Raw genomic sequence first — 18,460 nt, forward strand, 5'->3', positions numbered from 1 at the left:
GGAGCAGGTCCCCTGAGCACACACCCCCGGGCCCGGCAGTCTTTGTCACGTATGTGGTTTTGTGGCGGGTCAGTTGAGATATCTTTCAGGAGCCAAGGACCAACAGAAACTTCCTGAGCTTCTGGGCTAACTCAGTGGAAGGCCACTTTTCTGGAGCAGGCATGTCGCGGCTCTGGGCCTCAGCTTCCGTGTCCCCCTGGATCTGCGTGCCGTGCCCCATGTCAGACGCCGCAGTCAGGGAGCAGGGCTTCCTTGCACTGCCACACAGGTGAGCAGACCTTCAAAGCCTGTGCAGCAAGGGGTTCGGGGGAGGAGGATTAAGGCTGTGGGTGCCAGCAGGTCCAATCTCCACAGGTTGTGGAAACTGATGGCAAAAGTTTTAGGTCCTGCTTGCCTCAAGCCAGCATCCTCAGGACGTGGCACCCAGCGAGGACCCAAACAGCACTGGGGAGGGGAGCAGGCCTTCTGAGGTGGCCCCAGGGTCCCACCCTCCCCACGAGGACGTGGTCAGCCCAGCATGCTGGTGGCCCCACATCGGTGAGTCACTCTGCCAGCACCTTGCCTGAGATAAAATGTACTTGCAAATGTAAGGACCACAGCCGCCAGGAGGGCTGATGGGGAGGTGGCCAGCAGTCAGAGCACGTCCTGGCGGGACTTGTTTATATTCATAAGTGCCCAGGACTTGTTCTCAGAGATAAGCGCTGCCAAATAATGACAGAAATTTGGCAGCCAGGATCTGTCCTGCTCCGAGGCAAGCATCTCAGATGGATCTAGCTCCTAGGATAAATCTCGTTTTTTGAGCGGCTACTTACCCTCTTGCAACTCAATGAGATCTCCTTTGCCTGAGGCTGTGGGGTTTCTAGTCGCTCAGACCCTAAGATGGTGCCAGTGGGGGGGTCACATTGTGTCCCTTCGCTCGCTGGTTGGATCACTCGGAACAGCTGCGCGCTGTCCTGCACTGGGCTTCATGTTGCCGGCCGAGCCCCGTGGTCGTGAACTAGAGCGCAGTGCCAGCTGGGGGCCCTGGAGCTCTGGGGGGTAGAGGAGGTTCCCTCCAGGCAAGCGTGTTTGGAGGACTCTAGATGAGCGCAGGGATGGTATGCTGTGGGCACAGCCGGAAGGAGCAGTTCTGGCTCAAACAGGAGCAGCATGGGGTGGTGACGGCCTGGGCATCCCTCCTCTGCAGACCTGCTCGTCTCTCTACTGGCAGCCTAAAGCTTGGAGACAGCTCAAAGCTTGAAGACACCATGTGTGAGAAAACAAACCCCAGCTCCCTTTTCTCTGAGGAGTTGGTAAACTTGTCAGGTGAGATGGGAGCTTGGGCACCTGGTCCTTCGGTCCTGCTTAAGAATTTGCTCCCAACCATTTGCCTTAAAGAAATGCAGAGAACAAAGCTTCAGCTTTCTCTCTCGTTGTTACTGACTGCTGAAGGTGAAGCTCCAGGAAAGAGGGCTTCCGTAGGAAAGCGAGGTGCTGAGGGTGCGGCTCGGCAAACAAGGGCTGTGGGCCTCGTGGGTGGCCAGCATCCTAGTGATTTCAGGACATGGGCACGGGGCCTGTGGTGAGGGGACCACGGAGGGGAAGCTACGGGAAGGCACAGCTTCTCCTGGGGAATTCAGGCAGACACGAAGGGAGCGCAGACTGGGGGCAGCAGGGGCCAGATTCCCGGCAGACATTCCCTCAAACAGGAGATGCCTGATCATCCCCTGAACCCCTTCCCAGCGATCTCCTGTCTCTGGGACGCTAGACTGTTCTTAAAGCAAGAAGGGACGGATGTTCAAGACAGAAGGGTTGGGCACTTCCCGAGTGACTGTGGTTACTCACAAGAAATCCCGGCCAGCCTTTGTTCAGTTATACATTTTATTCTCTAATAGGTACAATACTAAAATAAACACAAATTAAAAAAAAGTTTTATTGAAACAAAACTGTACAAAAAAGCAGTATACTACATTTTAATTACAGAACAGTCTACTGTCCAAAAGGCACTAATCCAGAATAGGAGATACAAGGATACAGGACTCGTTGGAACTATTTTAATCAATACAAGAGAGCGCTTGTTTCTCGGACCATGTACATCCAGAAACAAGGGCTGTTTGCTACAGTCATCACACATTGTTATAAATATGAGTCCCACAGGCGAAGGTGCAGTATCGCTCTCCCTAGAGAAGGTTCACATCGGGGTTGGGGCGGGGGACGCTGGCTGGTGGGAGCACGCTGAGAGGTGGGCGGGAGCAGGGGGCAGGCCCAGGCCTGGGGCTTCTGCCGGGGGAAGGCCGGCTGTCCGGGGCACGCAGCCAGTCTGATGCTCATTTCCGGCTGCTGCTGGCAGCTGCACTACTGCCTTTTGTGTGTTAGCACCGGGAAGGTGGGTTCTGAGACCCTCCAGGGAGCTGGGGCTGGAGGCCTGGGGGATGAAGCGCCAGCAGCTCGGCAGAGGGGAGGCATTTTGTAACCTGATCTGAAAAAGGCGGCAACTAGGTGGAAGAGGGGCCAGAGCCCAGGGAGCCAGGCTGGCTTTCTGGGAGACCTTCTGGCCCTCGTGCGCCCCCCTCCCGGTGGGGAGTCTGCCTTAGCGCTGACAGTCTTGTTTTGGAAGCTGACTTCTAGAAAGGGGAGTTCTGGTTCCCTTAGTCCCACCTCAGGGCCTCCAGTGGCACCCGGGCAACCTGGGCCACTGCCCCAAGTCCGGTGCCCAGGACGGCTCTTTCCACCCCAGGTTTCATTCTCTAGAGGACACTGGCCCTAAGGAAGAGAGATACTGCAGATTTCCAAACAGTGTCATACACGTGAGACAAAGACAGGCATCTGATGTCAACAAAAGTAAGTAACAAAGAAACAGGATTAAACCGAATCTCTTCTCACAGCATCCTATACTACATCCTCCTTCTGCTTAGCAGAAAATTGTACGTACACAAAAATACAAATACACAGTTTTGTAGAACAGTCTGATTTTAATATATTTATATATATTTATATTTATACGAGTGGCAGGTTAGTTCATTATATAGAGCTTTTTGCACTTTTGGCTCATATGCAACAAGGCTTATAAATTCAGCTTTAGCTTTCATTCAGGTTTTATAGCTTTTGAACAATTGTTTTCACATTTAAAGCAGCATCCAATTTGCACTAGGAGTTTGTGGTGACAGAGGAAGAGATGGGGTCAGGAGGGTAACTGACGAAGGCGGGCCGGGGCCGGGGCAGATATACATTCCAGTGTGTGTGGCGACGCTGGAAGGACTGCTGTGGGACAGAGCTGACCATGACGACCCCTTGAGGTAGACTGAACACCTTACAGCAGACTCGAGACACAGGTGCGACTCCCCCCAGGGACGCATGGCGCACAGACGGGGACAGAGACCCAGAGACGGCAGAGGGAGACACAGACTAAGACGTGGCGGTGGGGGCAGAGGGGTGGCGCGCCCCGCAACACCCGCCCCCGCCCGGGCACAGGTACTCGACTATTTGGTGGACGCTAAATGCTTTCGGGCAGTCCCGAGGCATCTGATCAAATGACCATCGTCAACTCACTTTCCACTTTAGAGTTCGCTGCACTAGTTAGCTCCCATCCCCGCAACGAGTGCCCAGAAGACGGAGCAAACCATCACCCAGTGCCCGGCGGCCCGGAGCCCACACCCAGGTGAGCTGAGAGAAACCAGCCTCTCCCCCCAATTCAGCCTCGCCACAGCTACAACCCAGGGAGCCGCCTGGCGCTGGTGGAACCTGGACCTGGCACCTGGAGAACCAGGGGTCTGCGTGTGGCCACCCCACGGCACACTTGCCCACCCCACTGCCTCCGTCAACCCCCTCCATGCCACCTGCTCACAGTTCCTCCGGCAAACGCCGTACGTGTTAAATGGGAAGGCCCAGCATGTGGGTTATTCCACTGTCTGAACAAAAAGGCTGGATTACTCATGAAAATAAAGTGCCTGGGTATGGACTGTTCCATTCTGTAAAACCTTGGAGCGCACCAGCCCCCATTCGAGCACAGCTCAGTGCCTTGGTGCCAACAGCGCGGTCCCAGGAGAACCCTCGTCTACCTGCCACGTGGCCAAGGCCCCGAATTCAGGTCAGACTCCATGTACTTTAAAAGAGAAGCAAACGAATATTCTCACACTCATCTTCAAAGGCGCACTTCTGATCTCATTTCCCCCTACTGATGACGGCTTTCCTCAGCCCTTGTGGGCAGACACATAGATCCCACAGACTGAAGAACAGGATGAGCCAGGCAGCCAGGGTTCCCGTGACCGGCAGGTGGGTCATCCTGGTCTTAACTCTGGATTCTTTGCCCTCGGGCTGGAGGCACCTGCGGCGGCTGCCCCACGTCCACTTTGCTCACTCGCCAGCTAAGCAGGCGCCTTCAGTCTGTGATCATGACCGCAGCGGTGCAGCCAAGAGTGACACAGCCAGCCTCGAATGCCGTGCCCCGCGCTCCCCTTGGGAGTTGTCCTGCCTGTGGAGCCCGGGGGCCCTGGCGGGGGTCAGCTGCCACAGACCCCCAGGGGCCCAGTGCAGGGTCAGGGAGGGAGGGGCAGGGCACAGGCCGACCCTCTGGCAGGGCCCAGAGGTCTGCACCTTGTGCAGGCACTTAAAAAACAAAGAGAAACTGGTCCTCGGAAGGTACCGCGTACCCAGAGCGACCGTGGCCGTGGGAGGGAGGGGAGCCCAGGGGGTCAGAGAAGGCTGTGGGCTCTTCCTGGGAGGCGGCGAGGATGTCCTTGGCATCTTCTGGTGGGGACAGTGGGTGAACCCAAGGCGGGGAGAACACACGCAGGGGCGGCCAGGGGGCCAGGGGCCAGGGGCAGGCGTGGGCTGCACAGACTGGCCTTCTATGACCAGTGTGAGAAAAACCATTAGGAAGAGGAGGCCAGTGCGCCATCGAGAGCAGCCTTACCAGAGCGCCCACCACCCCCAGGAGCTTTGGTTTTGTGGTGCCTGTTTTCAGAGATGTGCGATTAAGGGGTTCACTGACTAGCAATACTGAGGCGTGTTTCTCAAGGCAGATGACGGCTACCACTCCTGCTCCTGAAAGCAGTGCATGCCCGAGCTCTCTCACCTCCGTTCAGTCCATCGCTGAGCAAGTCCATGCACTGCCCGCCTCCCATGGACCTGGCGTTAAAAACTAGAGACTTCAGGGTGATGCCGCTAGATGGGCCGCTGTTTACATTAACACAGCACTAATGTTCTATTTCCAGTTTAACTGCTTCAATGAATGATGAATTGGAAAAATCACCCTCACCACTTTTCGCAGGGCTCATGGTTCCAGTAAAGCAGGTGTCCGTGCTCCACGGAAGCCTGACTGACGTCAGACCCGACCTGGAAGCGCCGGGACGTTAGGAAGGACCCCGCGTGCTGTGGCCAGCTCAGCGTGCACGCCGGTGAGTCATACTCGCCTTCCTTGGGGAGGGTCCACGTCTCCCTTTTCACTGCCCCCCCCACCCCCCGAGATGTCAAGTCATGACCAGTACCTTCTTCCCTTCACTCTAAGGGTGGGTTAACTTGGTGGGGAGTCACGACCCAGCTAGTGAAACAAGGTGCCAATCACAGGGGCCACCGAGCCCTCTTGTCAACCTGGAGACCCTCTCCCAGGGCCACTCCCAATGAGGCATTGCTCCTGGCGTGGTTTCTACTCTCGGGGGCTTCAATAATGCATGAGAGTGCTAGTAGCTCAGTCATGTCCGACTCTGTGCGACCCCATGGACTGTGCCCACCAAGCTCCTCTATCCATGGGATTCTCCAAGCAAGAATACTGAAGTGGGTTGCTATTTCCTTCTCCAGGGGATCTTTCCCGACCCAGGGATTGAACCTATGTCTCTCACATCTCCTGAGGATGGGACTAAGCGGTTGGAAGTGAGAGAGGTGACAGAGCTGGCCCCTGGAGAACCATCCACTTTTGGAGGCAAAGAGCTGGAGCAGAGGGGAGGGAGGGACATGAATTTTAGTCAAGTTGAAGTCCTCAGGTCACCTTAAAGCCCAGGTCCCTGACAACAGTTACTGAGGTACACACGAGCATCCAGGCAGCTGCCCCCTGGGCTGAACCATGGTTATCAGAAAGCTCTGGTTGCCGGAGAGCCCACGGCGGAGCAGACACTGACCCAGCACTGGCCCAGCCCCACTACCTCTTGTGACTATGATGGAGGGCACAGCAGAGTTGGAATGGCTTAGCGAAACTCCCAAACACAGGCACTGAAGAGATGCTCAAATAGAGAACAGAAGAGTGACCTTTGATACTCTCTGCCTCCACAAAGTGCAGCTACACCCGAGAGCTGGGACATTCAGGTCCCCCCCCAGAACTCAGAGACAGAGCCAAGACCTAGGAAAGGGCAAGACCTTCACATTCGCCTCCTAGAGGAGGAGATGGGACAGCAGACTTGAAACGAGGGCTCAGGTCACAGGTGCCAAATGTCACTGTGTGCCCGTCACCACGAGTGGCAGAGGAGAGGTGCCAAGGAGAACCAAGGAGAAGGGGTGACCTGGTATCCAGATCATCATGGTAACACTGGCCCCGTGTTGGCAAAGAAATGATGGCAACAGAGGGGACCAGCCTGCACTGCCCGCGAGAGAGGAGCAGGTGGAGTAGAGAGACTTCACTCAGCAAGGCCAGGTGGACATCCTGCTACGTTCCTACTAAAGTGAAAGCAGCACCTAGGGATTTTGCTTGACTCCACGCGGGCGGTACTACTTCAAGAATAAACAAGACAGTGAACACTCAGCACGGCGCCAGGCACCTGGGACAGGACAGGCTAGCGCATGTCAGCAGCTACTGCGCACTTCAGATGCTCGGGCGGCCTGAGCATTTATGACAGTTTAGGATGGTGGCTTGTACTCTGGTCACTTCTGGTGTTTTATTCCCAAAAAATACATATTCAGGGATAAGCACTATCTATATTTTCACTGATTTTGGTAAGTTGGCTTTACTTTCTTTTTAGTAGGGGCTGTGGTGGTGAAGGGTTTCCTGAATCACCAGAATGGCTTCTAGAAGCATCTGGGGAGGGAAATGTCTCACCAGCTCCAGTTCTCTTTTAAGTAGACCCATCCTTTAAGCAGCACATCTAAGACTTTGATCCCTAAAATAGTAAGACTGTGCTGGAAGGGTTTAACTGCAGTGATAGTTCTGTTTTCTTTGAATGTAAGCACATAATCAGAATGTTCTGCTCGCTGGCTGAATGCGTGGCTCACAAATCACAGACTCAGCTGGTCAGTTTTCTGAATCGCTAATCTTAAAACGGATTCTCTGTTCTAATGGAGACACTTATCTTTTAGCAGTTGGGAAGACAAGATGTGATACTCTGGCCTTCATGAACCCACAACCATTCCAACCGTCAGAAGACTGGCAGGGATCCCCAGAGAGGCTCCATGGCTGTGCATGGATGGGGAAGCAAGGGCCAGTTGCCTCTGACCCTGTAGAAGCAGCGGCTCTGAGGAAGAGCCTCTCCTGGCATTGTCTTCCCTGACTGCTGTACACTGGACCGTAAGTGTTTTGAGGGGGAAATAAAAAGAACCCAAGGCAGCAACTATCCTGATTGTGTGCGTCTGTGTTTGGGGATGAAGGGGGAGGACGGTTATGAAGCAGCAGCCTACCTCAGCACGTTCATGGAACTGACATTTAATGTTTGGAGTAGGAGTCCCTCTGCTATGTGGAGGGGGCAAGGCTGCTGCACTGCACGAGGGTCAGCAGCAAAGTGTGAACAAAAACAAGAGCTGTATTTTCTCTAGGGTGGCTGCTGCCCCGCCCTGGAGTGTCCAGGCCTGAAGAAGAAAGGGCTTAGGGGCCAGGCTCACCAGCGCAGTCAGGAGCCTCAGGTGCAGCGGCTTGTGAGGGGAACCTGGCACTCTGCTCGAGCTGGTATTCACGTAGACTCACTCTGCATCATACAACTGAAGTGATGGGGAAACCAAAGGAGGCCTGTTGCAGAGAGCAAGGCGGCGGCTCCCGTCCAGCCTGGGGCCTCCAGGTGAGAATGCGGGCTCTGTGGGCAGGAAGCCAGGTACGGTGTCAAGACCCCATGGTGTTCAAAGGGACGAGGTGGGAGGGAGGGAACATGGATGGGGAAGGGCCGGGGGACAACCCCACTGACATGGCAGTACAAGGGGGAAAAGTTTGAGAACCAGAGGCTGCTGACATGAGGAAGCTGGGAACTGCCAGTGATGTGAGCAGACCTGGGTGAAACTCAGACAGGTCCTACCCTGCCGGCAATGGTGGGACACTGCAGATACCAGCACTCCACATCCGCATCCGTCTTTATGTTTTGGTTCCTTCAAGTGTGTTCATGTCATGTCTCCTGCCCTAGGTTATGAAAATCTCATTTAGCTGATGTGCAAGCTCTTGTCTGGAAAAACAGGTTCTGATGGTGACAGCAATGGAGACCTCAAGTGACCAAGGAGAAATGGAGAATTCTGCAGAGTCTGTTAAGCAGGAAGCCTCAGGTAAGGCCAACGCGGCACCCGAGCTGGTCAGCACATGGGGCAGAGTGACCTGGAGGCGCCGCAGTGGTGGACTCTGAGAAACTGAGAGAAACTGGCAGAAACTGAGTCAGAATCCCAAAGATGGAGCAGGCTGAGACCGGATGTGAGGGAGAGGTTTAGTGCGACTTAGAAGTCAACTGGGGAGCACTAATCAAAGGCTTCTATTTGGGAGCTGAAATCACTCCAAATCCTTTCCTTTCACTTCGGCGTGGACGCAAACACTCTGTCATTATTTCAGTTTACTGAGTTGCTGTTCCAAACGTTCTAGGGAGCATTAGTGCTCAAAGGGAACAGGGAATGGGAGACCTGCCATCTCCAGTCACATAAAGGACAGAAATCCTTTTAATTACGACCATGCCGATCTACATCTTGCTAAAACAGCTAATTACATGTCAGGAGGACACTCAGTCATTCAGAACAATTGTCATTATATTTTTATATATTCATTCTGTTCCACCCCCCTCAATTACCATGGTTACACTTTGAAAGGATTCAGGCAAACCTTCATTTGATCACAGCACACCAATGTGAATTTGAGAGTTAATTATGGCTGTAGAAAGCCATTTTTATTTGAGAGAGAGAAAATGAGAATGGAGTCAAGGGAGCCAGCGTCCCGAGGTGTCTGAAGCGCCAGTCGAGGCTGGCGTCCCCGGCCCACTGCTGCCCCCACACCCACTGGCGGGGCACAACAGTGCTGTCCAGTGGGAGGCAAATGGCTCCCAGAACTTTCCAAGTAAACGGGATGTCAGGAGAGAAAGGCAGAGGCCCCCGCAAAGTGTCCTTCTGCTTGGTGTTTGGGAGCTGGCTACTGAGTTGATGGGTGTGAAATGTGGGTAGTAAACTGCTGGGGATGTAAAAATGCTAGTTAGAGCTCACTTGAATGGAATGAACGAGATTTAGTTCCGCTTGCTGCTTGGCCCCAGGTGTCACGGAAAGAACAAGGAAACTAAGTCCAGGACGGACATACCTGTACTCCCAGGGTGCCTACCACGTCCTAGAGGTCTCTGGGTGAGCACAGGATGTAAGATCCTCAGGTGCAGCCAGATCTTCCCTCTCTTCTCTCCTACATTTATTCCCCTCTTGATTAGAAAAGAAAAGCACTCTTATAGGAAACGAGATTTCTCAGGTTGTTAGCTTTCCTTCTGCTGCTGTTTTTCCTCCCCACTAAGGAGGAAGAATGTAGCTGATATGCAAAGTTCCCAATGTATAAGCATGTAGCGAGTCAGCCTCTGAGATGGCAAGATGAGCAGCTGGCACGGACAGTCAGTGAGCATGAAGAAACGGCCTCTTATATGACTGGTTTGTGAGGGGGATTCTGTGGGGGAAGATGGGCTTATGGGCTTGATGTGTTCAGAAATGCACCACCTGAGCATGTTGGGTTCGTAGTTTCTCTTAAGAGGGATAAGGAGATCTTTTCTCTAAAGTGATTAGCATCTTTTGGGAAGAGAGTGAAGGAGACAGCAGGACTGGAAAAGGAAGGGCCCCTTCAGCTCTGGGGAAACTTCCCCTCAGGAGAGCCTGGGCACTCACAGCTGCCTCACAGGTAAACCCTTCTGCTCTTGGTGTGGTGTAATACCTCTCAACCGAGTAACTTAGGTATTAGTGGGTAATGGTCAGCTAGACAGTATGGAGATCAGCAAACAGAAGAGGGTTTCCAGAGCGCACAACTCAGTTTGCCAAATATAATGTGGCTAACATCACTTCATGGGAAATAGATGGGGAAACAGTGGCTGACTTTATTTTTCTGGGCCCCAAAATCACTGCAGACAGTGATTGCAACCATGAAATTAAAAGACACTTACTCCTTGGAAGGAAAGTTATGACCAACCTAGATAGCATATTCAAAAGCAGAGACATTACTTTGCCGACTAAGGTCCGTCTAGTCAAGGCTATGGTTTTTCCAGTGGTCATGTATGGATGTGAGAATTGGACTGTGAAGGAAGCTGAGCACCAAAGAATTGATGCTTTTGAACTGTGGTGTTGAGAGTCCCTTGGACTGCAAGGCGATCCAACTAGTCCATTCTAAAGGAGGTCAGCCCTGGGTGTTCTTTGGAAGGAATGATGCTAAAGCTGAAACTCCAGTACTTTGGCCACCTCATGCGAAGAGCTGACTCATTGGGAAAGACTGATGCTGGGAGGGATTGGGGGCAGGAGGAGAAGGGGACAGCAGAGGATGAGATGGCTGGATGGCATCACCGACTTGATGGACAAGAGTCTGAGTGAACTCCGGGAGTTGGTGATGGACAGGGAGGCCTGGTGTGCTGCCGTTCATGGGGTCGCAGAGTTGGACACAACTAAGTGACTTAACTGAACGAACAACTGATCCCCAAATCCTGAGTACACACCCTTCTTATTTAGAAAACACACAAAAAGGAATGTTTTCTGTAACTCCTCCCCACCACCCCGCATCCCACCCCTAAACAGATACCACCAGCAGGAGCTGGTCAGTGCACCCAACTTTCACTTGGGAAATCCTGACAAACAAATGCGGCTCAGTAAAGCTATAAATGGATTTGGCTGGTCTCAACGCAGCCCCAGTGAATACAGTAGTAAAACACTAACGTAATCACAACAACAAAATGACAAACTCTATCAACACTCTGATGTAAGATTTAAATCACAGACAGGTTAGCACAGAAAACCAACGCACAAGTAGAGGGTCAGGCTATTCAATGCAGAGCGCGCGCGACGGTGCACAAAGTCATCAATAAGAGAAATTATTGCCTAAGAATCTGTTGAGACTCACTGGGGAAAAAAATCTCTGGTGGTTCTCTGACAACAACAAAAAGAAAAAGCAATTTTAAAAGGCAGAGCCACAGTTGCATGGGAAGACTGCTTCTACCCAAACTGTTCTTAAGACCAAAGAGAGAGAAGGACTTGATATTCACATTTTTAGGATGGGAGTCGGGGCTCATTTATGAAAAAAGGGATTATTCCCCCTGGGTGGGCAGAGAGAATGTCTGGTCACTGGAATAAGTAGCTAGTCAAAACGCAGAGCTGCAGGACAGGAAGGAGTGTTTGTGTGACAAGATGCACCACACCCCCTACTCTGCCTGCTGCAGAAGACGAGAAAATTCCAGCAGGAAGTCAGCTCAAGAGGAGGACTTGGTTTGGAGCCCAAAGAGAAGAGGAGTTAACCATAGACAGAGAGGATGTGCCTGTAGATTTCTGGTGAAATGAAAGACCATTTTCTTATACCTGCTAGTTGAAACTGTACAAAGGCCAAACAGGGAGAATTGAAACAACTCTGTCGCTAGCTCTTCATGAGTTGTCCCTTTTGAGGTAAAGATATACCTGGACATCTGGATAGAGGAGCTGCTGGTCACAAACTGCAACCTTATAGGCCTGGGTGTGGACCCTCCCATCTCCTCGACTGGACTTAAGTGGTTTTCCTGTGAAGGACAATGGGGATGTGGGGAGGACCCAACCCTGCCAAATGCCAGACTGTGGGAACTGTACAGACCCCAAAGGTGGGAGAAGCTAGCCACACTCCTCTAACACTCAAACATTATGAAGAAAACTGCCTTAAGCTTTACTCCAGCTGTTTACTTGGTACCGACTGGCCTTCATCTGGTGTTAAGGTTCTCATTTAATGCAAAAATGGCATTAGGATGGTCCATCTTTAAAAGGTCCTTCTGTAAGGCTCTGTTTTAAGAAGGGGAGGAAGTTTACGCATGTGACTACAGTAATTCAATCAAAGTGTCTTAAAAAAATAAATTACCTGGAACTGCTTGCAAGGGTTCCTCACCTGGGAAGCAGCAGCCCCTGAAACAGTCCTCTGGGGCCTGAAAAATGTACAGCAGGAAGTGAGAAAAGAGGACAGAAAAACCACAAGCACACAGTGGGATTGTTTTCAAAGAATCTATCTTCCCTTCAGAGAGCAACGTAGGGTTTCTATTTTAATACCACCCTTTAAACCTGCAAAAGCTGAAGAAAAAAATTTACTCCCCAAAGACATTACTCATCAGTGGCAACTCCACATGCCATGGTAAGAACTAAGGTAGCTCGGAGAAGACAGCGGAGTTACAGCTGATGACCGAAAACCCACAGCAGATTTAAACTGAAACCCAAAGAGCTGAATGTGCACGCTTGGTGAGAAAGCCCAAGTTAGACACGCGGCAGTGGCAGTTAAGAGCAGACTGGCAGTTGTCTTTAATGAGAGGCGTGAAGGCGCCTTCCTCTTGCTCCTACTGAACCCAAGGTGCTGCTACCCTGCCTGGCAAACACATGCTTTTCACTTTTTCCAGATTTCTGGGTAGCAGCTGGTACTCCCTTCATAGATACTCACCTTTATTCTCTGAAGCTTTTCCTTCCTGAAAGGTCTTAAAACATTGAAACCTTTTGGCTCTTCTCTGGCAATCACTCTGTTTCTTTAGAAACTGCAGCTGCCTTTATAGTTTGAGTCTGTTTCTTTAAAAGGAACCAGCAAGAACAGATGATACTAGCATTCCCATCATAAAGAAGCTATCAATTATAATAATCTCCTTACAATAAATCATGGATGCAGCTTGTCAGACAATATATTTTCCTCTCTCCTTTTCTTTCGGATTTAACTGAACGTAAGTAGACAAAAATTCCACCGAGATGGAAAGATAGATACGTTATATTTTTTTCTAAATAATATCAAAGGAAAGAAAGCTAACATAGTCTAATTGCAAGAAAAAGTCAAACACACCAAGAAAGAAGATGAATGGTGGGGGGTGGGGAGGAGGGAGGGTCATTCCTGAGAACAACAAATGCTACTCTTGAATTTGTTGGTTCAAGTAATACAGTGAAACAGAAAAAGACTACTCCATTTTACTTCAATTCTGGGAAGCTGGAAAAAAATATATACATTTTCCCCCTGAAATCCTAGGACAAGAGCAGGTCCTGCCTGTAGCTCTATAAAGTCATGGACCCACAGAGGCAGCACCTCCATGCCTCCCAAAGGCCTCCTCACACTGACGTAAGCGGGATGGACAGACGCGGAGGTGAGCGCATCAGCAGGTGCCTTAGGTGGAGTGAGACCAGCTAGAAGATGGCGGATATTCAGAATCTCACTGATGAGGAAGGGAAAACAGGAAGGCCAGTCATTCTCTCTCTCAATGGTTTTAAGTTGAAAACATTTGGTGGGTGAGGAAGGGTGAAGAGGTCAGGAGATAGCCCCCTCCTTCAATCTTACAAATCATTTTCAGGTGATGGACAGACGAAACCTTGCTTAAGAGCCAGCCCTCTCCATATTCCCCTTTAAACAAGGTTTTGTCGCACACAGAGGTGGAACGAGGCAGGAAATAGAGAGCAGTTGTGCCTCTTTCAGACGCACCCTACACTGGAGGCGGTTCCTCTTACGCACCGTGACACCGTGTCCTTTAATCGAGATGCCCAGAGACCATTTTCATACGAGGCCGGCAGATGTAATATTCTTGGATGCATGAGCAGTTCATCATTTCGCTACTGGATGACAAGGTGATCACAGGGTGACTTTTCTAACGCAAGTTCACTGTTTGGTATTTTGAGTTCTCAAAATGAAAAAAAGATTTATCAAATATAAATATCTTTAAAAAGTAACAAAAGTGCTACATATGTGATCAAGGAAAAAAATTCCATTAGTTACTGCTGCTTAAAGTAGATTAAACTTTACAAATATTACCACATCCATTATCAATATGGCTTCCAATTATTAAATAAATTGCCTGTAGCAATATAGCTTTTCACACCTCTACAAGGACAGAGTAAAGAGAACAGCAAAGCAAGTCACATCTTGCAGACCTGCCGCGGAAGTGGCAAACGTCCCCTGCTTTTTTCTGCTCCTATTTAGGAAAGCATTTGCGCTTGTGACAGTGAGTAGGCATAATCCCACTACAGAGTCCTCTACCAACCTCTCATGTTGAGGGAGCTTCAGTTTAATGGCTACAGGGACTGAAAGTTCGTTTACTCACTTTTGGCCTTAGCTCCATCCTCAAATCACCTGTTTTTTGGTAGCAAGGAAACGGGACACAGACAGGAGGCAGAGCCACTTCCGCGGTGACTTCTGGCACCTTTCCAGGCGGGCACGTGCCTGTGCCACGCACTGTACAGTAGTTCTAATAACATCCACCATTATTACACATTCGGCTCATGGTTTTTCCCAATGCTCTCAAGCTGTGTTTTGTTGGTTTTTTTTTTTAAACTTTTTTTTTTTGTCATTTTTCTGTTTAATCATGGTCCCAAAGGCAGAAGGCAGTATTTTCTCTACTCAGTCACACAGCTTGTGAGAGGAAAGGATGTCTGTGTCGGGCATGTTAACATCAACTGAAATCTGAGATCGAGTTTTTCCACTGACATTCTTAGCACAGCACCCAAAGAAGTATAATCTAGCCACGGTGTGACTATTATGAGGCACGGCTTATTGCAGCTGGAAATCAATTATTCCCACGTCGGGGGGACTGGCGGGGGGGGGGGGGGGCGGGGGGGCGGGGCGGGTTTCTAGTGTTCCTTTTACTCTGTGGACACTCCCCAAATGGTGTCTGTCAATCCTGGCCACACTACCTCAGCTTGCATCCTACCAGTCTTGGGGAAGGAAGAGGGTTAGAGACTAGTGTTACAGGAATCTAAAGGTACCCAAGGATTTACACGGAGCCTACTATTTGAGAACTGAGGGCTAGCTAAATACCTGGAAGCACTTTCTTGGAATGCTAAGACAGAGCAGCAAGATTTTCTAGCCTCAGGGGCTGGGAGAGGGATGTTTGGTTGGTTGGTTGGTTATTAGTTACTGGGAATTAATACTGAGAGAGTATATGTAAAGGCTGAGGGCACCATGCCATCTTCACAGAACAAGACCCTAAGGGCTAACTGACATACAAGAAACTGCAAGTTATACTGTAAGAACACATGTTAAGGACCGAGGAAAGTCTGCTAAGGTGCTACGTCTAAACTAAGTTAACTTCTCGCGTTCAGCCCTCCCTCGTCAGTCGTCATCCAGGGCCTCTGTCTTGATTTCGTTGGCTCCTTGTCGGGCCAGTGCCAAGATAGTGTGGTTGACTGCTGCCATTTCCACAGCTAACGAGATGGGGTCTTGGTGGTCACTGTGGCTAGTGCTGTCATCCTAGATGTGCAGAAAGAAGAAGCAGATGTTATTGGGGGACTGGTGAGACCCTCCAGCTCACAGAAAAGCATGCTGGGGCAAGGGGAAGCAGAACATTTGTGGGAGGGGTCATGACAGGGTAGAGGTGAAATGTATTTAAGTAGACACTGAATGGGATACAGGTCCAGAGACTACTGGTTGGCATTTCGATGGTTCAGCAGATAAAAAACACTGAAGTGTTTTTTTTTTTTTTGGCTAAGAATTTTCCCTTCTGTCAGAAAGACTGCTGGGGATGATGATCAAACCTGGACCATTCCAGGTTTGCAGCCACTAGAGCACTAGTAATTGAGGGCCACACTAGTGAGCTTACATTCTGGATGGTGCTCTTATAGATTATTACAATTCACAGGATCTCTCTACTCAGTTGAGAAAACCAGACAACTACAGACACCAACACCTTATGGATAAAAATGCAATTTAGTAGAAAATAAACCAAACCTTCCTAAAACTCCAAATTCTCAGTTACAACAGGAGAGAAGTGTGACTGTCGGAAGTGGTTATGCACTCTGGCTGTCAGGGGAGCTGGGGAGGGAAGCGCAGGTGTCTTACTTGGAAGGTGTGAGCTTGCCTTCCACATCGCTGTGCGATGAACAATACAGCTGTAAAGGAAGCTGCACTGAAGGTGGTGTTACAAAGAAGGTGTAAGTTGCTCACCTGGTGTCTTCAGGGGACTCTACAGCAGAAAGCTTTGGGAAGGGTTAAGTCCCTTCCTGGGAAAAAAGCATGGTATGTGCTACCCTTAGGGCCTCTGGAAAAAGGATGGACATGATCCATCTACACTGGTAAACTAACAAGGATGTTTCTGCTTCGACTCCCAGAACATTCTCTACAGTGAAATGTGCAGCTCTGACTTGGAGTCCTCGGCGTGGGGTGGGGGGGCGGGCAGTGCGGGGGAAGCCTTGGGAAGTATAGGCAACCCTGTTCATTCTCACAGGCTGGTCTTTGGTGTAAACAGGGATCAGCATGGAACTGTAGGGACTCTGGCAGTGTCTACACTCAAGCTGCAGGATGGTGAGCAGAAGGAGAGCATGGTGGACTCTTTACGAGCAGCCTGAGCAGGGTACACTGACTAGGAAAGAGCAAACGTGTTCCCACTGGCGCCTAGAAGAGACCACACATTCTCTTCATATTCCAAATGGAGTGAGTTTAAAATCCTTAAAAAATATTTAAATTTTTAAGTGGGGAGAAACTCCCACATTCTTACTGAATTACTCCATCCAGTGGCTACAATTAAATATATTTTCCCCCATAAGCAATGAAGAGGAAGTCAGGGTGAGGTGAGCAGACATGCATTTATGAGCGGGTGTGTGCGTGTCCGTGTGCCAGAGACTCTGGAGGGACCACGGTCTCAGCACAAGGGCTCCCACGGCATGGGGCCGAAGCAGGTAGGCCCTTCCACTGTGCGGGTGGAGTCATGTCCAGGCAGGGCCGCGGCTGCCCGAAGCCCCTAGCATCTCTCAGACATTGAGTGTGTGTGTGGTGGATGGTGGAACTTGCTTGTTTGGATCAGATCCTCCTCTCTTCTTCTACCTTCTCTGCTTCTCTGCCTCCCTCTGAACTTCTTCCCTCCTCCTCCTCCCCATTGCGTACTTGCCAAGTATCCTGTTGTATGACAATAAATCCGTGTGGGTGAATAAGGATTTCTCACAAATTCAACAGGACAACTGAATCTTAACCACATTTCTTTCAAGTTATATGAAAATCTAACTAGACACATGAGCAGAGCTGGAGGGACCTTAGCTCGCCCCCACCCCCCCACCCCGGACAAAGCGCACCCACAGAATTGAGTTGTCATACGACCCCACCCACTCTGTACCCAGCAGCACCTGCTGCGTGGCTCACCTGCTCCGAGTAGTCATTCCCGTCCACGTCATCACTGTTGGAGTGGCCTCCCGGACTCTGTACATCTATCCCATGACTCTCCAGGATTGCTGCTTCTTCGAAAAAAGCAAACAGATCCCTAAATTATCTATTACCATACCATAAAGGTCTAAACACTGAATCTGTATTGAGAAAATGAGAATGCAATTAAAACAAAACCCTAGACTACGTTTTGTTTCTGCTCAGTTGCAGACAGGTGGAATTCAATGGCACAGAGGTCGGGGGAGGAACAACACGTTTGCCCTTCTGGAGCCCCTGCTGCTTCGTGTGAACATCTGAGTGGCTGACTGGTAGGTGCTTCATACGTACCAGCTAACTGAACGGCTCTCCTGTCTTGGGGTTCTACAAAGCATTTGAGGATTGTCATGATGAAGAAGTAACTTTATAAGTGAAATACAATTTTAGAAGCTCAAAACCAGCCCACCATCCTGATCTCAATTCATGTTTCTTACATGCTTTTATTTTTCCAATCTTGCTTTTTACTAGGTTCCCTGTATATTAAGACACTTTTATTCCAATTCTGCTAATCGGCTGTTTCTTAGCCTCTGGGTCATAGCCTGGTAACAGTGAAAAGGCTTAGGGTGTCACATTTCCCCCTCTCAAGGCCTTATAGGTAGCTTTCACCTGCACCACAGGAGTAACTGATCAGAGATCATGTCTAATTCCAGATTCCTGCACATTAAGAATGGTGAGGTTTAGAAATAATAATGTCATCCTTAGTACAATACTGATGCTGGGAGGGATTGGGGGCAGGAGGAGAAGGGGACGACTGAGGATGAGATGGCTGGATAGCATCACGGACTTGATGGACGTGAGTCTGAGTGAACTCCAGGAGATGGTGATGGACAGGGAGGCCTGGCGTGCTGCGATTCATGGGGTCGCAAAGAGTCGGACACGACTGAGTGACTGAACTGACTAAACTAGTACAATACAAATAGTATGATTAATATTAACTTTACATTTTTAAAAATACAATGAAGAAAAACATAAGGGCAATTCTTGTTAGGCTTAAAG

General features: G+C 50.2%; 2 protein-coding genes across 10 annotated transcripts in view; one reads left to right on the forward strand and one right to left on the reverse strand.

Moving 5' to 3' along the window:
- On the forward strand, positions 1,849–18,212 carry LOC108636536. The gene is made up of 2 exons (XM_018051857.1): positions 1,849–8,424; positions 17,633–18,212. Exon 1 carries the CDS (start codon positions 4,157–4,159, stop codon positions 4,970–4,972), a length of 816 nt encoding a protein of 271 aa, XP_017907346.1. The 5' UTR covers positions 1,849–4,156; the 3' UTR covers positions 4,973–8,424; positions 17,633–18,212.
- The window catches only part of HMBOX1 (homeobox containing 1), a 198,498-nt gene continuing 191,081 nt past the window's right edge, over positions 11,044–18,460 (reverse strand). The window contains exons 9-11 of one of the 9 annotated variants that reach the window (XM_013965853.2): positions 17,408–17,496; positions 17,096–17,167; positions 11,044–15,526 (exon numbers count right to left, since the gene is read on the reverse strand). In XM_013965853.2, coding sequence (XP_013821307.1) covers positions 15,389–15,526; positions 17,096–17,167; positions 17,408–17,496 — 299 coding nt within the window. In that variant the 3' untranslated portion in view covers positions 11,044–15,388. Of the gene's footprint in view, positions 15,527–16,447; positions 17,168–17,407; positions 17,503–18,460 lie in introns of those variants that run through there. The other 8 variants (XM_005683539.2, XM_013965852.2, XM_013965854.2 and 5 more) reach the window with 8 other exon arrangements.

The sequence above is a fragment of the Capra hircus genome, chromosome 8, assembly GCF_001704415.2.
Source record: "Capra hircus breed San Clemente chromosome 8, ASM170441v1, whole genome shotgun sequence".
Lineage (NCBI taxonomy): Eukaryota > Metazoa > Chordata > Mammalia > Artiodactyla > Bovidae > Capra > Capra hircus.

Bases quoted from the DNA above. Each gene is read 5' to 3' on its own strand.
- LOC108636536 (XM_018051857.1), top strand. From the start codon at position 4,157: ATGACGGCTTTCCTCAGCCCTTGTGGGCAGACACATAGATCCCACAGA.